The 27,286-nt window shown below is 39.5% G+C and overlaps 1 protein-coding gene across 6 annotated transcripts; it reads right to left on the minus strand.

The window, feature by feature from the left end:
- Positions 1-142: 142 nt before the first annotated feature.
- Positions 143-26,842, minus strand: LUC7L3 (LUC7 like 3 pre-mRNA splicing factor). Of its 6 annotated transcripts, none has more exons than XR_008549436.1 (11): positions 26,599-26,841; positions 14,729-14,795; positions 11,704-11,743; positions 11,028-11,172; positions 10,584-10,658; positions 9,529-9,633; positions 8,730-8,891; positions 8,082-8,365; positions 7,304-7,464; positions 1,955-2,306; positions 143-597 (listed from the first exon to the last, which is right to left on the minus strand). XR_008549436.1 is itself a non-coding variant. In XM_037491803.2 (11 exons), exons 1-10 carry the CDS (start codon positions 26,695-26,697, stop codon positions 2,146-2,148), a joined length of 1,299 nt encoding a protein of 432 aa, XP_037347700.1. In that variant the 5' UTR covers positions 26,698-26,841; the 3' UTR covers positions 143-597; positions 2,113-2,145. The 6 variants fall into 6 exon arrangements, 4 of the variants coding, with proteins under 4 accessions (XP_037347700.1, XP_037347697.1, XP_054544683.1 ...); XR_008549435.1 differs by having other exon boundaries at positions 143-1,488; XM_037491803.2 differs by having other exon boundaries at positions 2,113-2,306.
- Positions 26,843-27,286: the final 444 nt, after the last annotated feature.

The raw sequence follows: 27,286 nt of genomic DNA on the forward strand, positions 1-27,286 counted from the left end.
ACAAGTCAGGTAAAACTGTACACCAACACTTCTAGTTAACAGTGTACCTCATATTTAAAACAAGGGACTAGTTCAGAGTCAATAACTTTATTAGAAAAAGATTAATACTAAAACTTATCAATGACAGAGACAATCAAATTTGTAACAGAAAGTCAGAGATACTTTATTTTCACTAAATCCAAAGTCTAGGTATAGCAGAGGTGTAAAAATGGAATCCCACTTGTTCTGATTCACACAAATACTAACTTTTAATCCTGTTTTCAAAGTCCAAGAATGAAAACTTGCATTTCAACACTGGGCAAGTCACATGTTTAGGTAATATTTCTTAAAAAGTCTCAAAGAAAAAAAATATGATACAGGACCTAAATTTTCAGTGGCATATATGCTATTAACACATGTTCTGAAATCTGGTAGGTCACATCAGTCCTGAATTAATTTTTAATTAAAAAAACAAACAAACAAACAAACAAAAACAAAAACTAACTGAGCTTTTATACTGTTTCTATGCCACTATTATCTTTCTTTCACCTCATTTTAATGTCGATCTTCACTTTACAGTCGTTTTCCATATTCATCCAAGAATCTTCGAACAGTGTCCTACAATGCAAAATTTGGGGAAAAATGATAATTAGAAAACATGTAAAAGGCAAATATTTATGACTAAAGTGTTGGCCCAGTCACTAACTTCTAATTAACATATGTATATGAATGTCTGTTTTCCTTTTAATTATCAAGGCATCAGTGTGGTCTTAAAGCCATGTGCCTGTGTATGCTTGCCTATGTGCAAATGGTTCACACAGACATAACACTAGATTGCTGTCCTAGAAAAGGAATGCTACCGACAAATCATCTAATTGGTACTTCCTTTCATTAGGAATATTTCATCCCACGCCACTAGCCCAAAGAATGAACAGTTTACAGGTTTTAAGAACTCATAAAATCTGACCTTAAATAGTTCTTTAAAAACCCAAATTCATTCTATATTGTCCATTTAGTTCTTTGTACTTCACAGACTGAAGGTGTCTGTCCCTGCTATTCACTGCTGCTGTATCAGCCAGTGACTATTCCTATATACTATAGTTGACTGCAAATTCTCCTACGTAGTAGGAAATATTAAACACATACCTCTTAAAGACTTGAGAATTGCATTGAATGTAACAAGGCGAATAATATGAAGTGTTTATTGTATTTAAAATTCTTTAAAGATATCTAATTCTGGGCACCACTGCATCCCTACATACAGTCGAAAAAAAATTCCATTCTGTTAACATTTGATTTATAAGTATTCACGCAATACACAAAAAACCCCTCTGTGCTTCTTGTAAAGAACAAAAAAGATACACAACAGTTAAGCGTAAAGATCACAGGCAATAGCATTCAAACATGGATGTGGGTAGAGAAAGGAGTACCTGGCATGAGTACCTGCTTAGTTTGACTGAATCCTTGATTTTTAATTTGGCTTTTCATGGGCCGCTCACAACACCAACGCTGTGTGAGGTATGGTAGTCAGCTGCAATAATTCATAAACCCTACACTTCCATCAATCCAATGCTACTGGCTCTCGAGTTACAGAACAAACTGCATTAGAATGCAAGGCAATAAAGCAAAAAACTAGAAACATCCTTGACAAAGAAATACTAGCAGTTTAATTAAAACAAAGTAGTCCAACATGTGCCTCAGAAATATTAAGTTTTTAAAGCATATGTCTCTGCCAATGTACCAACACAAGATGGACTTAATACCAAAAAGAAAAAAAAAAAAAAGAAAAAAAAAAACAGTTCAACCTTTTTTATTTAAAAAAAAAAAAAAAAAAGAAATGACAGCAAAATCCCTAAAAAAAGGATAATTAACTTTTCAATGGTGACTACATTACAAACGTGGGCAATAATTTCCAAAGAGGCACACTAATGGGGGCACGAGTCTGCTACAAAATAGCTGAGACAAAACAATGTACCTCAAAATGTTTTGCAGGACTACACTGTCTTTTCCTTCAGAAGATGCTTTTGTATGTCTTCTTACACGGCTTAGTTCCATCTTCATCTGTGCATACTTACGCTGCACTGTCAAACAGTAACAAAAAGCCCTAATCAAAGTGAGAAACAATACACTTACCTCTGTCTGATCTGAGGTCTTATCAGATCAGTTTTAATTGGACTGAGTGTCACCTTCAGATTTAATGTCTTCACTGGTCCCATTGACCTCATTCTTAGTATCACTTTCCTTTGATTCAGTGTTTGTGTCTTCACTCTGTTTTTCTCGACTACTGGACTTCACACTACTTTTTTTATCATCAGATCCCCTCTTTTCTGCCATAAAAGAAGACATTGATCATGGATTTTAAAGTAAAATAACATAGGTAACACTTTGAAAAGCGAAACAGAGATGAAAAGACAATCATTTCCCACACACTACAGGTAGTTTAGAGAATCTATCTAGAAGATAAATTTGTGATATAGAGGGCAAGGCAGGACAGGAATTTTAAAATGCAAAAGGTAAAACAGTAGGCAAATTCTCTCAAACTTGTGAGAAACTATGAAGAAATCACTGCAAAATCTAAATTTCAATAAAATTCATTTGGGATAAAGGACATCAGGAAGCAGTGGGAAAGGTATGAAAGGTAGTACACAAAATTATATGGAGTAAATTTTTGTTAAACTAGTAAAAACAGTAACTCCAAAGGTGAAATACTTGAATGCCTAATAGGTATACTTATCCAACTATATTTACTTAAAAGAAAAACATTACACATGTATAGTAATTGATTACCTAAGCGGGACAAACCCAATGAAAGAAAATAGACCTTAAATTCCAATCCAAGTAACTGACTTTTCTGTTTTGTTGAAAGTAGTATTTTGCGCCATCTTAGAGTTGGTTTTCCTAAGGAAAAATATTTAGCTCAGCTGCTAATAAATGAAAAAAGTAAATCTCAACTTTTTCTTCTGTATTCTTTGCAATGGTGAAACCTCAGACTACAGGCAAAAAGTGTCACGCACAGCAAATATATTCTAGCCTATTCAGTTCCAAGTATTGCTTAACAAAAGATTCCTACAGAAACTGTTAACACAAACTAGAAACTTTCTACACAAATTATTTCTTCCCTTAAAATTATATTAGGAATAGCTGATCCAGCAGAGTAATTTGTAAGACAGAAAGATGTTTTAAGAGAAGCAGAAGCCTCTAAAGATTCTGGACAAAGTAATTCAAACACAGCACCAAATAACTGGGAGAGGGATGGACATGAAAACAAAATATGGTATGGGAGGGGCACTCAAAGAATGTAAGAACTGAAGCTCTCACATTAAGAATATCAGTCCATAACACTTGCAAAATACATAAAGAAATGACCAAATAGTTCACTGCAGGACTGGCTTCATGTCTGTCTGTCCATCCACTTATGAGAACTGTGCCAACAATGTGCTCTAACTGACCTTGTGGGAAAGTCCTCCCTTTGTGCCTTATGGGCTTCTCCGGTGCACAGGTAGCTTCAATGAGGAAGAGTCGTCTTGTTGCCCCGTAGAGGACTAGTAGTCAGTCCAATAATCTTATCTTCTGCCCTATATAAATATGGTAGATCTTAATAGTCCTAAGGTCATCCACAAAGTATGGTGGATTTTAGGGCTATAGATTAAAAAGGGAAACTCTTGACAAAGAGAGCACCCTAAATTGGTCGGTGGTAAGATAAGGTTTGTGCAAGAAACCTCTTTTCATTTATGAAGTTATATGGATATAAACTGCTTCCATCACAACACCTATCCTAGTGAGCTTGCTCAGCTGCCATTGCCAAAGGCCTGCTTGCTATTACTCCTATCTGGTCTCAAAGTTCAGGTCTCTAGTCATTTATATACCTAGGAGTGCCTGAATGACTACATGGCAAATGAATCCTATTGCTTCCAAAAGAGACCGCCAAATTCAAGATAAATCTATAATGGCATGCCAAATTTTAAAGAAGGACCCAGTACAGTTTTCTCTGACTCGTCTTCACTTCTTCCTTCACACCTCACTAGGAAAATTCTTGTCTATCCATAATCTAAACACAACTCAGCTTTTCTAGTTAAAAGTTTCACTGCATTCCATATCATCATTATGATTAGGACTATAAGCAACTCAAGACATCTTTTTTTGCTCTATCCAGAAATCAACACACAACACATTCTGTTTTTTGCTAGGCCAGAGCCATGCATTGGTTTTTCCAAGTGACGAGAATGACAGAGAAAAGAGCTTTAAATCTCAAACAGAAATGTTGGTCTAACCTCTGACATCCATCCATTTTGGACTCCTGAGAGTTGACCACTCACCTCAAAAACACTAAATACAAATAAGTTTTGCAAAAAGATTGCGTGAAACTTTCTTTAAAGTAAAAACCAGTTAACATTTTGTAGCAATCACCCTTTATTCACAGAATTTAAGTGACAAATATAAAAGCTAGTAACGGTAACTTGAAAATCGATGTCTCTTCCTACTTTTAAACATTTCCTACATCTTACAGAAAAAGCCAATATATGCAAAGCCAGTGTTTAAAAAAGAGAAGGTGCGGGCCTCCCCGGTGGTGCAGCAGTTGAGCTCTGGGTTGCGAAGCTGCCCGCAGCCTCTGCAGCGGCGGTTCAATCCCCGGCTGCTCCCCGGCCACCGGAGGAGGGTCCCACATGGCGTGCAGACCTCTCCTGCCGCCCGCTGCTCCCCTCAGCAGTGTACTTCGGTCCTTCTGCCTGCTCTGCTCCCCACTCTGGCTCTGGTGAATTCTCTCACCCTCCCGCACTTCTGACTGTACCCAGTGCTTGTATAAATAAATAATAAATCTTAAAAAAAAAAAAAAAAGAAGGTGCACTTATACAAGGAAAAATAAAAGCAGAAGACCAAAAAAATATATCCATTGTGCTGTTAGTTTAACTCGGTCTAGCAAAAATCCGAGCCCAGCCAAAAACACACACTCTAAATTCCATCTGGGATAATTCTATTAAAAAGGTAGTAAGGGCCTCCCTGGTGACACATGGGTTAAAGACAGTGCCATCAAGCTGTCGCCAACCACTGCAGCATGAGTTCGATCCCCAGCCGGCCAAGGAGCAACCCACATGGCTCAGCAGACCTCTCCCGCCTCACCAGCTGCTCCCTTCAGCACTGTATTTCAGCAGATCTGCCTGTTCTGCTCCCCACTCTTTCTGGTGAATCCCCTCACCCCCCTGGCTTACACCCCAGTTCTTGTATGCATAAATAAATCTTAAAAAAAAAAATAAAAAGGTAATAAATGGGTATTACTTAAAAGATCAGTGTAGGTCCTCCCTGGTGGCGCAAGGGGTTAGGCACTGCACTATGAAGAAATCCACAGCCTCTGCAGCAAGAGTTCGATGCCCGGCCAGCCCGGGAGCAACCCACATGGCACAGCAGACCTCTCCTGACTCCCCGCCGCTCTACTCAGCAGTGTACTTTGGTCAATCTGCCTGTTCTGTTCCCCACTCTGTCTCTGGTGAATCCTCTCACCCCCTGCATCTCTGGCCTGTACCCCAGCCCTTGTATGCATAAATGAATAAATCTTAAAAAAAAAAAAATTAGTGCAATAAACTCAAACAGCAGTACTATATTATGTTGGTGATCAAACACAAACACTGATAAACACAACAGGAAGGAACAAGCAGAGCCAAGAAAATCAGAAATACTGGGTTGTCAGAAATGCCATGACCAATGTTTTCTGTTTCTCAAGCAAAAATGTGGCGACTTTTCTGACAACCCAATAGACACTTTTATTTCTAAAAACCATGCGGACTATATCCCAGTCAATACAAAATAAAAAGAATTTGAAGAGACCCTGATTAAAAAGATTATTTTTCAATAAAAGCGAAGCTAAAACAGGAGAAGAGAGCCTCCCTGGTGATGCAGCGGGTTGAGCGCAGCACTGTGAAGCTGTCTGCAGCCTCTGCAGTGCGGGTTCGATTCTCGGGCAGCCAGGGAAATACCCACATGGCACGGCAGACCTCTCCTGTCTCGCCCACTGCTCCCCTCAGCAGTGCCTTCGGTCTGTCTGCCTGTTCTGCTCCCCGCTCTGTCTCTGGTGAATCCTCTCACCCCCCGCACCTCTGGCCTGTACCCCAGCTCTTGTATAAATAAATCTTAAAAAAAAAAAAAGACCAGAAGATTCTTATGAAAACATGCCAAAGGCTGGGCCTCACTGGTGGCATAGGGGTTAACTCTCAGCACTATCACACTAGCTATCACTGCTGCAGTGTGAATTCGAACCCCAGCCAGGGAGCTAACCCACACATGCTGCAGCAGACCTCTTCCGCCCGCTGCTCCCGTCAGCAGTGCATTTCAGTAGATCTGCCTGTTCTACTCCCCACTCTATCTCCTGTGAATCCTCTCACCCCACACACATACCTCTGGCCTACACCCCAGTTCTTGCATGCGTAAATGAAAATAAAACCTTTCTTTAAAAAACCTATTAAAAAAATGCCAAAGACAAAAGGTAAAGTCTATTTGCATAGTGAACTATCTACTGGAATGCCACAGAAAACCAAAGGAAAAAGTAAAGGGAAAAGGGGCATCCAGGGTGGTGCAGTGGTTGAGCGCTGGATTGCGAAGCTGCCTACAGCCTCTGCAGCACCAGTTTGATCCCCGGCTGCTCCCCGGCCACCGCAGAAGGGTCCCACATGGTATGCAGACCTCTCCTGCCGCCCGCTGCTCCCCTCAGCAGTGTACTTCGGTCCTTCTGCCTGCTCTGCTCCCCGCTCTGGCTCTGGTGAATTCTCTCACCCTCCCACGCTTCTGACTGTACCCAGTGCTTGAATGTATGTATGTATGTATAAATAAGTATTAAAGCTCTGTCCTTCAAGTAATTTCAAAAAAAAAAAAAAGTAAAGGGAAAAGATCATGTGTTTCATGTAGGTGTTCAACTTCTGCAAACTTAGAAATTACTGCATTAAATGAATGTTGTATATGAGGACCAATGCAACAACAACGTACATTTACTCTTAAGATCTATGAACACAGCAGCACATAAAAAAATGTAGCCAATAACCAATGTAATAAATTCTGTAACCTAATATTCTTGACAGGTAATGCAGGACTTGGAAGAATCTAGATGGTAAACCTTCAGGTTACCAATTAAAGGATGAGATTTTAACAAGTTCTAAGAAAACAGGTCAAATGTCATTCTTGCAAATCAGAGCAGAAAAAGGGAATATGCTTGTCTCCAAGGAACGGCGCTCACTGTGAGGCACACAGCTGAACTGGAGCGTTACCTGTGTCCAAAGAAGAGTGGGAGACAGTGTATGAAAACAGTCTCTTAATGATTTAAATTCTGACACAAACTAACCTTTCTCCTTAGATTTTCTATCTTGTTCTCTCTCCCGACTTTTGCTCCTGTGCTTATATGATTTTCGATCCCGACTTTTTGATCTTCTTCGATCCCGACTACGAGATCTATGCTTTCTTTCAGATCTATCATGGCTTCTGCTTCTTCGTCGATCTCTACTTCTTAGTAATTTAAAACAAAAGAAAACCAATGTCAGCTGACATTACAATGAGAAAAACCTTGAAGAATTATATACTGTTGAATAAATAAGATCAAGCAAAACTTATTAAGGCAAATAAATAAAATGTACTAAAACATACATTAGCAATTTTAAAAACTGAAAATAAAGGTCTTTTTAAATTCAATTTCTCAAACAGTGCTAAAATAGTTATCATGTTCTGTATGATTCTTCTTCAATTATAACTCTAAAATAGTAAAACTGGTCTTATATTGTCATGTTTTTAAATTGGTTATGACATGCTAGTTCTTGACCCGTAATGCTGTTCAAAGCAGAGTAAGTGGGTCAACTTACTGAAAATAATTTGTAATCAAAACACCTTCTTAGAATCAATGAAAGAGAGCACTTAGGTCACCATATGGTACAATGACTTTCTAATAAAACCTCCACATCTAGGAAACAGCAAATCATTGACCTGAAGATGGGACTCACTCACTGACTCAACTCCTATAATCTATTCTAGTGCTCAGAACTTCCCTTAGCACCAAGGAATGACACTAATAATGACCATGGTTTATGGCACATTTATGAAACAGGCAGTGTTTCATGTATTTAATATACCTGCTTCGCCGCCTTTCTCTGCTTCGTGATCTTTTGTGGTCCCGAGACCTGCTGCATCTTCGGTCAGAGGTTCGGCTTGAATGTCGACTTCTTGAACGACTTCTCTTTCTTCTTTCTCTATCTCGAGCCCTTTCTTTTTCTCTTTCTTCCTCTTCTCTTCGTCTTTTCCTTTCTCTTTCTTCTCTTTCTCTCTCCCGCTCTTTTTCTCTTTCTTCTCGTTCTTGCTTCTCTTTTTTTAAACGCTCATCACGATCAGGTTCCTCGGTTCTTTTTCTTAACTTTTCCTAAAAAAATCATGTTGGACTTTTACAGAATTATAATCTTAATGACACTGTCAGGTGATGGGTTACCTAGTATGAAGTGATATGTAAGCCACCTCATGGAGTTTGATGCCCTAAGAGGGAAACGTAGAAATTCCAACACCATGTATATACAACACAAAATTGTACCACTTGACTAAATGAACAATCCTCGTGAACAGCCGCTCTCTCAAATTCTTGGCACTAAGCAATGCAGGAAATAAAGTGCTTCTATAGGAATCATCACTGCTCTGAATAACAAACATCAACAAACTAATCAACAAGGTTTATATTTCTATGTGATCAATTTTCAACTATATTAAAATACAGTTTATCAGCAGCAACTTACTTTTAATTCTTCTACAGTAGCTTTAATTTTGGCATAGCCCATGTGCTGTTTTCCCATCAAATGGTCATCTACCCGGGACTGGGCATCTCCTACTATCAAAAACGCTCCACACACTTCACAAACTTCCATTTGTTTTTCTTGGGCAGCAAAACTTTCAATTGTCTGAAATGATAAATCAACCTATTAAAAGACTACCTAAGGAGAAAAGAATAAATCCCCCCCCAATACTTACTATTTAGAATATATTTCAAATTTTGTGAATTGCTACTTGCCACTTTCCAACCCCAACCATGATTTTGAGTGTGGTAACAGCAGCCATAAATCACCCAGGCAGTTGAGATGCCACGGCTCAACTGCTGACTTACCTATACCACCTTTGAAACACTTAAACTACCTTTCTGGAAGCTTCCAATTTTAGTCTGAACTCATTTCTTGCTTAGGTTGAATAGGCTAAAGGTGTGCCCTCCCGATTAGAAAATATGCTTAAAAATCATCTCAAGGAACTGAGCTTATTGCACATATGCGGTTCAGTATTTGGGAACCAACAACCAGTTACATTCAACCACCAGCATCCAAAACATGAATTTTTGTTTAAACCTCCTTTCATAATATAAACACGGAGTTCAACAGCTGCTATGGACCTAGGCAAACCTACAGTATTTACTATGGGGCCCTCTAAAGAGTAAATTTGCTGATTCTTGAATTAGAACATTAAAAAAAATTTTTTTTAAGGTTCTCAAGTAGGTCCCCAATAATTCAGTGAACAGCCTGGATAAAATAAAATAAAGTGGTGACTCACCGAGGTTGTAGATCTAAGCAATTCTCTCTCTTCTTTTAACTGTTCAACTAATTTCATCATTCCTTGGGCTTCCTCTACCTTTCCTTCAGATCCTAATTCTTCAATCTAAGGGGGTTAAAAAAAAAAAGTCAAGACTCCCTTAATAAAGCAGCCAAGTATTCCTTCCCCAAGCTCCATTAGCATTCTATGTTGTTTGGGTCTTGTTTTTTTTTCTACTGAAGAGGCCTCTTTAAGCATAATTTACCCTTTTGGTATTCTTATAGCCTTAATGAGGTAAACTGGACATATAACAAACTGCCTATTTTTAAGGTGCAGAGTATGAAAAGTTTGGACATCCATGAAATGTTACCGTCATCTAGATAATGACCATATCCACCATCCCGAAAGAGTTTCCTCAGACCTCTTTGTGGTACTCCCTCCCCAAGTTATCACTGATCTACTTTTTGTCACTCTAGTTTGCATTTTCTAGAATTTTATATAAATGGAACCATGAGCTCTGCAGTCGCCTTTTTAGGAGGTTTTCCCTCCAGTCTCATTTCATGATTCATCACACTGTAACAGGCAGCTAACTCCTTACTAAGTATTCCACTATACGGAGACATCACAATTTGTTTATCCAATCTCTCGGTGATCAACATCTGAGTTTTTTCCAGTTTGGGGGGATTGTATCTGTTATAAATGAACATGTTATGAATACTGGGGTACAACTCTTTTCATTCTCTTGCGTAAATATCTAGAGGTAGAATGGCTTGCAATGCATCTTTTAACTTTTAAAGAAACATTTTTTTCAGAATGGTTACGCCATTTTATATCCCATTAGTGGTGTATAATTGCTGTTTGCCCACATTCTCACCAATACTTAGTATGAGCAATCTTTTTAACGTTAGCTATTCTAATAGGTATACAATCAGTATCTCATTTTGGTTTTAATACATATTTCCCTAATGACTAATAACACTGAAAATCTCTCCATATGTTTAATTGCCACTCCAATACTTTCCTTGGTCAAGTGTCTATTCCAAGTATTTTCTGACCTTAATGCACACAATTCTTACCTGCTGTAGGAGTACATCAATTTTGTCTGTTAGAACCTGAATTTTTTCTTCATTTTTGCCTGTTGGACCAGCTGCCTATTGAGAATAATGCACAAAGAGTAAACAAAGATGAATCTTCAAAGCCCCACACACCATATTTGTACTTAATAATTAAAATGTTGGCTAATAATAGCCAATAATATTTGTACTTAATAATTAAAATGTTGGATAACTCTTATCTTTGTCAATATTTATATTTTCAGTTACTGATATTTGAGAAAAATCTTATGATTAGCACAATCAATATTACATTTACCAATACTAATTTACAGATGAAAACTTTAAGCTTTTTATCATTCTAAAAGAACGCAAAGTAGTAAACTAACATGTTTATTAGGTAGATTTCTGGTCTTCAGAGAAAAGGGGCACATTATACACACTACATTTCAGCAATTTTAGACTCACCCCAGAAGACTGCTGGTTTTGCGATAATGCCAATCGAGCATGGCCTCGTCTAATTCTACGTTCTACTTCTGCCAGTAAACTCTGTAAGTATCTCAAGAAATCTCTCTCATAGCCAACTTTCATGAAACGGGAACTCTTCTCATACCTAACATACATGAAAATAAACAAGCATTATTTTCTTTGCAAACCTTTTAAACCATTACAGCTCACATTTTCTACCTTAACTAGTTTCATGGACTACTGCATTTAAGTCAAAGAGTAAAAACCAGATGTATATTAAGTGCATTTCTAGGTGTCCCTCATCTTGGGAAAGGGAAGGCAGTATGTAGCATGTTGGCCGAAGGCATGGGTTTTATAATGAGGCAAATCTAAGGGCTTGAACACCAACTCTACCACTATGTTGGATCTGTGGCTCTGGACCCAGGACAAGTCTCATTTATAAAATCAGGACTATTAAAAAGCAAATGTGATACAGAAGAAAAGCTTAGGCTTTAAGCTTGGCATGTAGTATGATGGCTAATAAGTATCATTAATGAAGCAATATAATCTTCCACCACCCCAGCCAGTGAATAGGACCTCTAACCGACATTTTCATACTAATTCCAAGTTGACCCTTTCCTTTTTTAAGGTTAATAATGACTAGTAGGGGAAAATGACTCCAAAAGGGGTAACTTACTGTTTTCGTAGATTTTCATCATGAATTTTTTCACATGGACCTGGAAAATAAAAAGGGAAAATATGAATATAAATTGTTAGTGACAATAATAACCTTTTCTCTTGCCAAAACCAAAGTCCTTTTTTTAAATAAAAAAAAGGGAAAAAGATCCAATTTTATTAGTCTGTAGACACCTAAGTTGATGCTACTGAATCATGAAGCCACATGACCAAGTAAGCATATGAAAAAACTGTTCTTAGTCTTCAAGATCAATATGATGGAGAGCAACGAGTTGATAAGAGGAGGGGAAAAAAGAAAAAAAAAAAAACCAGGGCGAGGGAGGAAAGAGAAAAACATTCCTTATTGCCGCCCAAGGAAAAAAATGTAATGAAGGCAGACCAAAATCTAAACTACCAGTAACATGTTAATTTCAAGTACCTGTATATGAAGCCAAATGGTATAAGACTGCACCCTAGTCCTACACTTTTCTACCTCTAAAAGGCAGTCAATTTTAACTCTTTTAACTGTTTCTTCTGAAATACTTCAATATTTCTAAATTCTTTGTGTATTTTGCTTTTTCTTGGTTTATCTTAGACATCAAATTTTTAGGTTAAATATTCATAGTATTATTAACTACTGGGCCAAACAAAAGATGCACTGTGACACTTTTGACACATTTCATACTTTTATTGGAACTTTTTATTTAATACACTAGTATCTATTTCCAAAGTCTTCTCAAATATGTTTATAACTGTAGAAACTATCTCAATACTAATTACCACCAATCACCCGAAACCAGGTTCATTTTTGTGCTTAAGCTTCCTGTCATGCTTCAATCTGGGCTACCTATTTTTTAAGCTCAATAATAGAGCTGTCATTCTTAGAAATTCCTTTTTGGTCTGACGGGATGCAGTTTACTGTATCATTTGTTTTCCTCCTTCTTGGTTAATGCACATGTGTTGGAGTTTCCAGAGAAAAGGTTCATGAGAGAATATTCTGTTGCGACCTTTGCATGTCTGAAGATGTCTTTTTTCACCCTCGTATTTTAATGTCTGGTTATACAGTTAATGTAAATAAAAAAATTTTCCGCTCAGAATCCTGCAGGTGTTGAGGGTGTTTCTCCCATATCTTCAAACTTCCAGTGTTGCTCCTGACAAGGCTGAGACCATTCTGATTCATAATCCTTTGTGCCCCACCCCTACCCCTACTGTTCAGAAATTTCGCATTGGTGTGCCTTGGTATGGGTCTTTCCCCCCTCACAGTGTTGAGCATTTGAAGGGACACATTCAACCTACACACTCATGTTCAGCATTGTAAATTTTTTTTCCATGCTATTTCCCCATAATTTCCTCCCTTCTGTTTTCTCTGTAACTCGTAATCAGTGATTTATTAGAGTTCTGGTCTGAAAATAACTTTTTCATATCTTGATCTTTTCTAATTACCCAACATTCCAGCAAATTTTCTTGATTTTCAAACATTTCTGCTGATTTTATTTCAAACTTCTCCAGTTCTAATTTCCAAGGGCTTTAGTTTTTCAAGAGTTCCCTTCTTTTTTATAATACTCTATTCTTACTATTTTCTCTTATTTTTCTGAGGATACGGAGTTTAATTAAGGTTAAAAAAACTTTCTGCTTCCCCCGTTATTTCTAATTCCATTAAAACTTTTTTTTTTCTGTTGGTTTTGGTTAATCTTTCATGTTGATGGTTTTCTTCAAATATCTGGCTGGTATTCCTTGGCTGGCAAAACACTTCTAAAATACGACCAGAGATTGGTATGCATAGGAAGGGATTGTTAACTAATGGGGTTTACCAGAGGAAAATCAGGCAGTAATATTTTCTTTTAGGAGATTCCCCAAGGGTCAGTACCTGTAGATCACTTCTCTGGAACTTCTCTAAAGAATCTTCTTCTCTTCTGCCTGGGGAAAAACATCTGGCTGTATCCTTCTAGGAACAGGGCAGAGGAAGGGAATGGGAAAACCCCACTATTAAGAATATAGACTCGTTTAATCTCTCTTACAGTCTCATTTTAGTCATTGCTACCCTGTGCTGTATATGGAACCCCAACATCTAGAGTCGTCAAGCCCTCAAGTGCTCCTAATCGCTCTAGGGTGAGTTGTGCTTAATCAACATATCTCTTAATGTTTCCAGAATAGTACTAGTTATGTACCATTCTTGGAAGAACACTCAACTACTTTTTTTTTTTTTTTTTGCATTCTGTGGTTCAGATGAACAAATCTCTTTAGTCTAATTCCTCCAGACAATAAGACCCTAGTCTCCTAGGGTATAGGGGATGTGTGAGGTAGAATGACCAGGTGTACAGGACTCAGAGTCTCACTACCTAGATTAGTGCTTCTAACAGGGAGCAATTTTGCCCTTACCCCCCCAATGCCTCAGGACATTTGGCAGAGCCTGGAGATATTTCTGGTTACCACAATTGATGGTTGTTTTTGCCATCTAGTGGGTAGAGGCAAAGAATGCTGCTAAACACTATACAATGCACTGGACCCCTAAAACACAAAATTATCCAAGTTCAAAATGTCAATGTCAAGGTTGAGACAACCTTGAACTAAATCTTGTTTTCAGCCCCACGACTCAACTTTGCTTTCTATGGTACCTGGTACCTCCAATTCCTGAGCCTGTTCAGGATTCTGCTGATCAAACACTTGCTGTTTACTATCACCTTCTGCAGGCTTTTAGGGTACAAGTTTCTCTCTTGTTGAGTTTGCTGCTGCTCTTCCATCCACTTGTCATCTTCCAAAAACTTGTTGACATCTCTAATGTTATCTCCTCTTTCATTTACACCTTTTTTGTTTTTAAATTTTCACTTTAGTATGGGGGGGATTTGGAAGGGAGTGGAAATAGACATGTATGTTTAATTAAGCCACCATGTTTAACTACACTGGCATTTATTAATATAATCAAAAGTCCAGGCCAGGAAAAAAATTATGTATCAGTAAACCTTTAAGAACAAAACCTCTTCAAAGTAATAAAAACAAGTTTTCCTTTAAATTGTAAATATGATAAAAATTACAGAAAATTTACTTACCAAGATCAGACCGGGTATTTGTGAACAATTCCGCAGGACAAAAACCACAAAGATAATATTTACAGACCTAGCGAGGAATAAAAAACAAAGGTATTTTTAAAAATTGCTTAGTTTTGAAACTATATGGAAAACATACCAAAAATACCTATTTTCTCATTTCTCGAACTTTAGCTTTCAACCAAGTGAAAATAAGAACAATTTCATTTGGACCTCCCTGGTGGAGCAAGGGGTTAATTAAGTCTCAGCACTATGAAGCAATTCGCCACTGCAGCACGAGTTTGATCCTGGCCAGGGAACTAGCCCACATGGTGCAGCAGACCTTTCCTGTCTCACCTGCTGCTCCCCTCAGCAGTGTATTTCAGTGGATTCATCTGTTCTGCTCCCCACTCTGTCTCTGGTGAATCCCCTCACCCCCCCCCACCTCTGGCCTACACTCCATCTCTTGTATGCATAAAGCTTTTTAAAAAAAATTTAAAAAGAACAATTTCATTTGTTGAATGAGCCATTTATTAGGAAAATGACTTTCAGACTCCTGATTTCAGGAAAGATATGTAAGACTAGAGTTATCATCATTCTCTGCTATCTACTTTTAATCATCACCACACCCTATTCTACTCCACCCCACAGCAACAACATATGGGGGGAAGACATGCAGAATAAAGAAAATGATATTTAAAAAACAAATACAAAACATCACCACACAACACTGTTCTGGTCTTTGTTAAAAACCAGATCAATTTACAGATCAGAATTTGGGCATCACTGTCTAAATTACAAAAACTAAACTAAACTCATTTAAAGCAATCTGGGTTGGCATTTTTCCTCAAGAGATCCTATTAACAGGCTTAAAATGTTCTGGATTTTTTTTAAAACATGCTAGCACTTTAATAAGTGACTCGTACTGGGCTATTATATGGGGGGGGGGGCAAACTATCAACACAAAACTGATAATTCTCTCCCACCGGTACATTTGTAACTACCACAGATCTATTTCAAGCGTGCTCTCGCCCATATTTAATTCTGTGATACTGCAAACCAAAATCTATTCAGCAAAATTCCAAAGTAGCTCCATTCGTTCATATAATACTTCATTGGTGGATTATCAACGTACAACTAGGACATTTAAAAGAAAATGTTAAAGTTAGGACTGAGTTAGAGTTCTTCTTAGATATTTAGGACTGAATTTGGAATCTGAAATAGATTGTTTTCTGCCTCAAAGGTCAGTGTTTCACAGTTCCCTGAAGCAATGTGTTTCCATATGCTGTGTCCAGAAGACAAATTAAGGTCATAAAGAACAATTAAATATTCAAAAGCCCTGTCTAAACAAGATTCAGTTTTTTCTTTTTTTGAAACACTAAGCTTGGTATTGCTTCATTCATTCATTCATTCATTCATTCATTCATTCATTCATTCAAGCACTGGGTACAGTCAGAAGCGCAGGAAGGTGAGAGAATTCGCCAGAGCCAGAGCGGGGAGCAGAGCAGGCAAAAGGACCGAAGCACACTGCTGAGGGGAGTAGCGGGCGGCAGGATGTGGGACCCTCCTGCAGAGGCCGGGGAGCAGCCAGGGATTGAACCGGAGCTGCAGAGGCTGCAGGCAGCTTCGCAACCCAGCGCTCAACTGCTGCGCCACCGGGGAGGCCCCAAGATTCAGTTTTATATCAACATTACCCTGTTATAATAGCCATGCCTATCTTTGCACTGTTTTCCTAAAAATTCTTGATACCTGATTTTTAAGATTATTCTCTGTAATTTAAACACTTCTTGCAAATAAAATTTCTTAACAAAGCCACTATATGCTCTAATGGTTTTTTTTTTTTTTTTTTTTCAAGTTATCCCCAAACCTTCATACAATGTTTTTAAAACCCATATGTGTGGCGCCTCCCTTGTGGCACAGGGGTTAAAACAGCACTATCTGGCTAACACTAGCCACTGCCCACATGGTGCAGCAGACCTCTTCCGCCTCACCCACTGCGCCCCTCAGCAGTGTATTTCAGTAGATTTGCCTGTTCTGCTCCCCACTCTCTCTGGTGAATCCTCTCACGCCCCACCCCCACCATCTCTGGCTTACACCCCAGTTCTTCCATGCATAAATAATCTTTAAAAAAATAAAACCCACAGTCATTCCTAAAGTCTTATTTATCAATATTAAGCTTTGCACATACTTTTAATTCTATCACAATAAAACACCAACGCCAATACTCAACTGAAAAGTATTTTTTTTGTGGGAGAGAGAGGACAGAGACTGTGTGTCACTTATCTTCAAGCTATTAACCCCAATTTCATGGGGCTGAAAATTAACAAACATCTCACAACTGTATTAGCTGTATGTAACAGCTTAGTAACAATTATTGCCAGCATTTGCTTCAATACTTATAAATTATGTGGCTATGTAATAGTTCAAAAACTAAATTTAGTGTTCAGCCCACAAGTTATTAAACTTTACTGACACTGTACATTTTACTTGCCCTAACTTATGAAAACTTATTTTAATTCTTACTTTCCACCTTTACAGAAGTATGTTTTAGGGTTCTGGAGTGGATTCCATCTGAAGACTGGTATTATTGTTTTTAACAGGAATTGATAAACTTAAGACTACTGTTGCTTATGTTTAAACTCAATCTCTATAGAAAAAAATAAAAATAGGGCCTCCCTGGTGGCGCAAGGGTTAGTTAAGCACTGCACTATGAAGCAATTCACAGCCTCAACAGCATGAGTTTGATCCCTGGCCCACCAGGGAGCAACCTACATGGCGCAGCAGACCTCTCCTGTCTCGCCCGCTGCTCCTCTCAGGAGTGTATTTTGGTCGGTCTGCCTGTTCTGTTCCCCAATCTGTCTCTGGTGAATCCTCTCATCCCCCTGCATCTCTGGCCTGTAGCCCAGAGCTCTTGTATGCTAAATAAATTAATCTTTAAAAAATTAATAATCTCTATAATTCTTTTTTTTAAAAGCTCAACAACAAAAGAAACAAACATCATCTCATGATGCCTCTTGACACTATATATTTTAAATATAACCATACACAAACTTCCAAATTATTTCTAGGAAGGAAATCACTTAATCCTTTTGGTAACATCACTATAGCACCGACTGAACGATCTTTACCACAGACACAAACAACACACATCTGAACTTGGATTTAGCATACATCATGTTACCCAACTTTTCTGTGAAACTAGTGATTACAACTTCAATGTGTCATAAAATGTCTAATAAATGCTAATTTTTAAATTAAAATATGTAGTTTTCCAAACCTATTTAAAGTTTTATTCTAAAACCAAAGCCTTATTTATAGGAATAAGGCTTTCCAAAATAAGAAAAGTGTAACTTAAATGTCAGCTTTTCACTGAAACACATAAGTGAAAGAACTCTAAGATGAATTTTGATTAAATGGCATTTTCACTTTAAAAAGTGGAAAATGGCACTCCAACAATCTTGTAACATGCTAAAAATGATGCTGGAAATACAGTAATGATTTAAAATCCACTCAAGAGACCCACAAGTTCAGAAAAGACAGACATGAAAAGATAGAGTATACTAGAATGTATGTGCAGCACTAGAAAGAAAGTAGGGAATTTAGTTAGGAATGTCAGGTCATCCACAGGTGGCAAAGCTTGAACTGGCCCTTATGTTCAGAAATGGAAAAGCTTGAAGACAGTCCAGGCATAGGAAACATGTGAAAAGAGAAAGGACTGCATGAAACACTGGCAAGTACAAACGGGTACCTTGGAACTACAGGCTGTAATTCTACCTTGGTTTCTTCACATAAAAAAAGGAGACAAATTTCATAGCAGGATTATGAATATGAAAATTAAGTAACACATTATAAAGCTGGAAAGAAATGCATCAAATTAATCTGATTTTTTAAAACACTGCCCATTGACTTTTTTTTTTTTTTTTAAGATTTCTTTATTTATTTTATACAAGCACTGGATACAGTCAGAAGCGCGGGAGGGTAAGAGAATTCACCAGAGCCAGAGCGGGAAGCAGAACAGGCAGAAGGACCGAGGTACACTGCTGAGGGGAGCAGCGGGCGGCAGGAGAGGTCTGCGCGCCATGTAGGACCCTCCTCTGGTGGCCGGGGAGCAGACGGGGATCGAACTGGTGCTGCACAGGCTGCCGAGCAGCTTTGCAACTCAGCGCTCAACCGCTGCGCCACCTGGGAGGCCCCCCATTAACTTTTTTTTTTTTTTTTAGATTTAAAATTCTAAGTCTATATTTCTCTGAGTAAAGCTAATGATGTACAAAGATTACATCAATCAATAAAATATATTTTTCTAGAAATAAATTATTTTTTTTAAATTAATAAATTTTATTTTTATATTCCCCATACAATTGCAATCCCCCCATTCTGACCCCAATCCCTCCCCTCCCGCCCCCCACCCCCCAAAAAGTGTCTCTGGTTCATAGTTTTTGTTGATTTTGATTTTCACTTTCTTATAGTTATTCATTTTCCTGGTCCCTTATTTAAGTTTTCTAGATCCCTGCTATGAGTGAGACCATCCGGTATTTTTCTTTTTCTTTTTGGCTTATTTCACTGAGCATGATCCCTTCCAGCGTCATCCATGTTGCTGCAAATTGCATGTGTTTATCTTTTTTGAATGCTGAGTAATATTCCATGGTATATATGGACCACATCTTCTTGATCCAGTCATCTATTTTTGGGCATTTGGGCTGCTTCCAAAGCTTAGCTATTGTAAACAGTGCTGCTATAAACATAGGGGTGCAGGTGCTCTTTGGAATTGATGTTTCTGTGTTCTTTGGGTAAATACCTAGGAGTGGAATTGCTGGATCCTGTGGAAGCTCTATGTTTAGTAGGTCCAGAAATCTCCACACAGCTCTCCATAGTGGTTGGACCAGTTTGCACTCCCACCAACAGTGCAGAAGAGCTCCTTTTTCTCCACAACCTCGCCAACATTTGTTGTTGCTAGTTTTTTTAATATGTGCCATTCTCACTGGTGTAAGATGGTATCTCATGGTAGTTTTGATTTGCATTTCCCTGATTGCAAGTGATGTTGAACATTTTTTCATATGCCTGTTGGCCATTCGCATTTCCTCTTCAGAGAAGTTTCTTTTTAGTTCCTCTGTCCATTTTTTGACTGGATTATTTTCTTTGTTGTTGTTGAGTCTCATCAGCTCTTTGCAGATTTTTGTGATCAGTCCTTTATCATTAGTGTTGGGTGCAAAAATTTTCTCCCAGTTGGTGGGGTTTCTCTTTGTTTTTGTTATTGTCTCTTTTGCTGTGCAGAAGCTCTTTAATTTGATGTAGTCCCAGCTGTTGATCTTTGCCTTCACTATCACTGCTTTGGGTGATGTGTCTGTAAAGATGTCTTTGATATGCAAATCACGTAGTGTTTCGCCTATATTTCCTTCTATGTATTTTATGGTTTCAGGTCTTATGTCTAGTTCTTTAATCCATTTTGAGTTGATTTTTGTATATGGTGTGAGGTAGTGGTCAAGCTTCATTCTTTTGCATGTAGCGACCCAGTTTTCCCAGCACCATTTATTGAACAAACTTTCTTTGCTCCAACGCTCCATTAACTTTTAAAATACAGTTTGTTAGTAAGTTTCTAGGTACTATGTAGACCAAATAAGACATGCCTGCCTCTCCAATCACCCCATCTTAAATAAGAAAACTGAGTCAACCACATGGCCTGCACTGAAGATATCTTAGTTACTTATAGAATCCAAGTTAGAACCCACTTTGCTAATCCAGTTCAGTGTGCTCTTTCCCCTCTTTAAGATAATGCTGAAATATAATTGTACATCAAAATGTTTGTTGCTCTACCCAACAAACAGCAGCAAACTGGATTGCTTCTTTTAACACTTCCCAGGGATTGAGGGTATTTAATGAAAAATACCAATACCTGGCCTTTATACAGCAAGCTTTTACTAAAACTTGTTAAATCTAACACTATCGGGCCTCCCCGGTGCTGCAAGGGGTTAAGTAAGTCTCAGCACTATGAAGCTATCAGCAGCCACTGTAGCCTGAGTTCCATCCCAGGGAGCTGACCCACATTGGGGCAGCAGACCTCTCCTGCCTTGTCCACTGCTACCCTCAGCAGTGTATTTCAGTAGATCTGCCTGTTCTGCTCCCCACTCTGTCTCTGGTGAATCCTCTCATCCCCCTGCACCTCTGGCCTACACCCCAGCTCTTGTATGCATAAATAAAAATAAATCTTAAAAAAAAAAAAAAAAAAAAAAAAAAAAAAACCCTTGCCTTGGTGGTGCAAGGGGTTAAGCACCCCACTATGAAGCAATCCGCAGCCTCTGCAGCCTGAGTTCCATCCCTGGCCTGCCAGGGAGCAACCCACATGGCGCAGCAGACCTCTCCTGCTCACCCGCTGCTCCCCTCAGCAGTGTACTTCGGTCAGTCTGCCTGTTCTGTTCCCTGCTGTCTCTGGTGAATCCTCTCGCTCCCCCCAATCTCTGGCCTGTACCCCATATTTTAAATTAAAATATGTAGTTTTCCAAACCTATTTAAAGTTTTATTCTAAAACCAAAGCCTTATTTATAGGAATAAGGCTTTCCAAAATAAGAAAAGTGTAACTTAAATGACAGCTTTTTTATTTTTTTTTTAATTTAATTTTATTTTTTTATTTAAAAAATAAAAAAACCCAATATTATCAATTCCAATCCTCAATTTAGACCAACCCTGACTTTAAGAACACTAAGAACATCTTATTTTTGTCTTTCTCTACTTACCTAAATCTAACAGTAAGCAATGTAATTCTCCCTTGAGCTAACCAAATACCCGCAATACTAATTTTATTATTTTTGTTAGACTTTTCCCCCCAAATCAGTTGACTGCCAAGTTGTTCCTTGCCCTAATTATTTACAACTAGTCTTCAAATCATTAAATCACACATAAATCCCTTTACAGACACCTAATTCAAGATGACTATTCACAACTAGTCTTCAAATCATTAAATCACACATAAATCCCTTTACAGACACCTAATTCAAGGTGACTAGAAAATTTTCCTGTAGAGCTTCTTTTGGTGCTCTAAATTACTATCAACCTTGGATTGGTATTTGGTTCTTCCAGATACCAAGCTCCATTTTATATATGTTGTAAGATAACATATTCATTAAATTCCCACTAAATTCCCAATTCTGATCATCTCAATAGTGACATTTTTTAGAAAAGATTTATTTTATTTATTTATACACACAAGAGCTGGTGTGTAGGCCAGAGGTGCAGGGGTGGGGGTGGGGGGTGGGGGAGTGTGAGAGGATTCACCAGACAGAGCAGGGGACAGAACAGGTGAACCGACTGAAATATACTGCTGAGGGGAGCAGCAGGAGAGACAGGAGAGGTTTGCTGGCTGGAGATTGAACTCAGGGCAGTGGCTGGCGATAGCTTGATAGCGTTGACTTTAACCCTGAGTCACCAGGGAGGCCCCATCATATATGCTTTTAAATTTGAACTATGGTATACCTAGAAATTTTACTGCTGGGAAAAAAGATCACTTTCTTTTGTCTTTAGTCACCTCCACAATTATTAGTTTAACTGACAATAGGCTAGAAGCAAATGTTTCTTTTTAAAGAGGTTAAGTTCATTGTTTTTTAAAGATAAACCCCAAGAGAAAAAATTTAATGTAAGAATTTGTAACAAAGGATTCAGTCCCTGACAACCTATACTCTTTTATGCTTTGAATGTATTATGATTACACATTCTAGTCATTAATTTCCATGCCTTTTTATTGCAATACCTCTGCACTCAGTTAATTCTCCTTCTTAGTGCCTACACAAACTTTTGTAAAATTTTAGTTTTCCACAGCAGCTAGAGAGTAAACATGTCTCCTGTCTAGAAGATGGCAGTTGTTTCCCTATCTAACTTAGTTTCAACTTTTTTTTAAAAAAGATTTATTGGGCCTCCCCGGTGGCGCAGCGGTTGAGTGCTGGGTTGCGAAGCTGCCCGCAGCCTCTGTAGCACCAGTTCCATCCCCAGCTGCTCCCCGGCCACTGGAGGAGGGTCCCACATGGCGCACAGACCTCTCCTGCCGCCTGCTGCTCCCCTCAGCAGTGTGCTTCGGTCCTTCTGCCTGCTCTGCTCCCTGCTCTGGCTCTGGTGAATTCTCTCACCCTCTCACACTTCTGACTGTACCCAGTGCTTGTATAAATAAATAAATCTTAAATTAAAAAAAAAAAAAGATGCAACCTATGAAGGAAGCTGTCCACAGCCACTGCTCGAGTTCGAGACCCTGCCAAGGAGCTATCCACATGGCACAGCAGACCTCTCCTGACTCGCCTGCTGCTCCCCTCAGCAGTGTATTTCAGTCAATCTGCCTGTTCTGCTCCCCACTCTGTCTCTGGTGAATCCTCTCACCCCCTGCACCTCTGGCCTGTGCCCCAGTTCTTGTATGCATAAAGATTTGTTTAAATCTATCTTTAAAAAAAAAAAAAATAGGTCCCAAATTTTCTCCCAGTCCCTAGTAACATCAGTCTTCTTTCTATTGCCTCAGGTTAATCCTTTAGATATTTAAGATCCACTCTGAGAAGTCTTTCCTGAGTATCTGAGTATGTCAGTCTGAAGTAGGTGTCCCACATATGGCTGCTTTTTTAGACCCAATACTTTTCCCCACGGTGGCACTTACTGTTACCAAAAGCACATTTATTACAAATCGGCTACTAGACTGCAATGGTTCCACAGGGCAACTGCTGCATACTAGCCTATCACAAGAGTGATACATTTTGGTTGCATGAGTATAGTAATTCCCCCAACTTACATGTAATAAATGATGAGAAAAATTAACATTTTATAAAACAATGAAGCACTGTATTACTAACTTAGACTACTTTCTCCTCCTGTGAAGAAATCAAGTCTAATGATATACATGCCCTACACATTTTTCCTAAAATAATCAGAGATTAAGGAAATAATAGTTTCAGTGTGATAACAATATCAGCATTCTGAAGGGTCTAGAAAAAAACGTTTCATTTCCTTCATAAATTATTAAACCTTCACTGAACAGAGAGCATACCTGAATTTGATAAATAATGAAAGAAATCTTAATTTTAGATCTTATCAGAGTTAACAATGCTCACTTTTGGGTAAAGAGCCACAATGTAACAACTTCATATGGAAATACAAAATCAGAATGACAACATTCCTCTTATTGTATATAAATAACAAGTGAGCTAGATCAGCCTTTACAATGCCCTACAATCTGAACTCTTCAGGTAATTAGTATATGGTACTAATGCCTTCTCTAGCAAATACTGAAATCTCCTTAGCCACTAACTGAAAGATGCTCATACTCACATTAGGCAGTTTAACCCATATTTTCCTCTTTACTGTGATTGTTTAGGATAAACAAAGCAAAACCAATTAATTGCTAAATGTAAAAATATCAAGAATTTCAAGGAAAAGAGGTAGATATCTACAAGGTTGGAAAGGCTTGTAAAGTACTAAGCCCAGTAAAGCGCTTTCGAAGACACAACCTTGATAGTGGCTACAGGTACATCATTACCAACAAATCAAGGGTCAATAATTTGCATCACAGATGCATCCTTCCCTTACAACAGAACTTCTCCCAAGTGTTACTAGTGCTCAATTTAAAACTCAGGACTCAATCAGGTGGGTCAGGAAGTGGTAGAATAACAAGTTTTACAGTGTTTAAGAGGTCTTTTTTAAAAATGCAATTTCTGGAGCCTTTCCACAGACACAAGAAATCAGAATGGGGAGTAGGTGTTGGTGGTGGAGTGGACAGAAATCTGCATTTAAAACAAATTCTACAGGCCTATCACAAAAAGACCGGAACTACTCTGAACTCTTTTGATAGTTTTCCTTTCACTGTTAAACAAAAGGCCCCACCCAGCTGAAATGGCATTTCCAAGCTAGTGCAAGAGTGTCAAAGAAAATTTTCCAGATAAGATTTTTGAAATGCCTGGTTAGTGATGGTGAAAGCCTTATACAGTATCAGCTGAATCTGCCCATTTCTCTGGGATTTTAGCATGAACAGGCAACAGCACAAGAATTTGCAAACCCGGAAGTGATGTCACAAGCTTTCTCAGCTCTACTACGCCCTATAGAAATTCAACTTCAGAAGAGGCCATGTGCTTTGTTCCTGGTGAACTTCACCAACTTATTTCCAGAAGTGAATCTGAAATACCAGCAAATGAATTTTCCAAAACCTGAATGTAGATTAAAGTGCAATCTGTCCTTAAAAGCATAAAATATTTTGGTGACACGGAAAAAAGTATGAATCAGTAAGAAGCACTAAAACTGAAAGGAAAACAGATTTCTTATAGCTGAGATGACACAAACTCTAAGTTGATATTGTGACCCTCACTGCTTATGTTATAAACCCACTACAAATATAATGCAGTGTGGTAATAAAATACCACCAGGAAATGTTTCTTCACTAAACATGTTTAAAACCAAAAAGGTAGACACAGGTTGCCCCAATGATGATAGGCAATCAAAAGCAGTTTTCCAATTCAAAATAAGTGTCCGATTTGTACATCAACTGAATGGTAATTTTATTTTTCAAAGTTCAGACAGTGGTAAAATGTTACTTCACTATAACAAAAGACTAGCTAGGAAAGACCGACAAAACTAGCAACAAAGTTTTTATTTCCCATTTTGACTGGTAGGGAAAAAAGTTAAAAAAAAAAAAAAAGAAAGAAAGTTTCACCTCTCTTCAAGTTAATGACAAAAGTATGAATTTGACAAACCACAAACGATTAATTTAATTTTACCATACTACTTCATACTACTTCGGAATCAGCATCCCAATACAACACCAGTCACTAAAAGGGGGCCTCCCTGGTGGTGCAAGGGGTTAAGATGCAACCTATGAGGCTATCTGCAGCCACTGCAGCAGGAGATCGATCCCCGGCCAGGGAGCTACCCACATGGTGAAGCAGACCTCTCCTGACTCTCCCGCTGCTCCCCTCAGCAGTGTGTTTCAGTCAATCCACCTGTTCTCTTCCCCACTGTCTCCGGTGAATCCTCTCACACCACCCCCCACACCTCTGTCCTGTACCCCACTTCTTGTATGCATAAATATTTAAAAACAAAAAACAAACCAAAAAAAAACCCACTAAAAGGACCTGTAATAAACATTACATTGCAGTTTGAAACACCTTACGGTATTTGCAAAGTAAATGTCACAGAACTGTGGTAAGTGAACAGGAAGAGAGATCAGGGTTAGTTTCTCTAAGAAACTAAGCTCATCGTTTCACAGATGAGTGAGAGCTTCATCTGTGAAACTAGGGTTAAAATATTTACCCTTATTCACAGGGTTAGGAGGACAAAATGCGTTCTACGTTAAAGAATGTCTTGACGACCAACCTACAGGAAGATGGTTTACCAACCATCATGGTAAGCCATACCAAATTAAATTAAGCCCTCTTCTAAATTTTCATTTTCCCATAGGGGTCGGAACCGAACCGTTAGTGAAACAATACACTGCCACTATTTTAACCACTGATTCTGGCCAGAAATCTCAGCCTGAAAACACACTCAACCCAAATAACGGAAGCATTTTGCCCTTTCCCCCCTATATCACGAGGAGGCGAAAACTCGGGAGCCTCTAAACCTAATAAAATGCTCCTATCCGTCCTTTCCCGCGTTCCCCTGTCTCATTAAAGTGCTCTTCGAGTCCGCTGGGGAGCTCTCTGGCTTGCACCATACCAGACAACAAAAACAAGTCATCCCCCCTCCGAGCAGCCGGGCGGACTCCTCCCTCCCCGGCCATTCTCCCGGCACCCTCAGCCACCGGGTCACACACCCAATCCCGGCGCAGCCCGGGCCCCAAATCGCGCCGCGGGCGCAGGTGGGGGCCCGGCCCGCGCAGCTCCCCTCCCGGCCTCCCCTCCCCCACGGCGCCCGGGCACAGGCCCCAGGCCCGCGGGACTTACGCTCTCGTGGTCCCACCGCACGTTGCTGCGCTTCTCGTCCGGGGCGAGGTTACGGTCCCGGCCCATTAATTCATCCAGTAATTGCGCGGCCGAAATCATGGTGCTTTCTTCGGGCGGCTGCTCCCACCAGCCCTGGCACCCACCAAAGAAAACGCCAGCGACACTGTCGCCAACCTAATCGGCCTGCTCGCAGGCCGAGAACCCTCTCTAAAGAGGAGCCGATAAGACAAAATGGCCGCCGCGCGGGCGCCTTCCCAGCATGCCGTGCGCGCGCGTGCGCCCGCGGGGACCCGCCCCGGCCTGGAAGGCGAGAACTAGCCTGCTTCCGCCGGTGCGGGGGCGTGGCCTACAGAGGCCTGGGCCCGGACTCCGCCCCCGCCGGCGGCCACGCCCCGCCCCGCCCCTCTGCTGTCCCCGGGCTGCGCCGCCTCGTGCGGTGTCGCGACCTGCCTGCTCCTCGCGTGTCTTTCACGGTCAGAAATAGGAGCCGATGTCTTGAGGCTTCAGCACCACTCCGAAGTGGAGAAAAACGCAGGGTCTCCCTTTGTCCCGCTCGGTGCCATCTTCCAGTGGAGGAAACCAAAGAACAGCGCTCTGGTTTCCGTGTCCCGCCTCCATTTTCCTAGTCTTGCGCCTTCTTCAACCTTCGACCCGGCTTGGGTCTCCTCCCTGGTTTCCCTGATTGATT

Source organism: Talpa occidentalis, unplaced genomic scaffold (genome assembly GCF_014898055.3).
Source record: "Talpa occidentalis isolate TD23 unplaced genomic scaffold, MPIMG_talOcc4v2.1 talOcc4.7, whole genome shotgun sequence".
Classification (NCBI taxonomy): domain Eukaryota; kingdom Metazoa; phylum Chordata; class Mammalia; order Eulipotyphla; family Talpidae; genus Talpa; species Talpa occidentalis.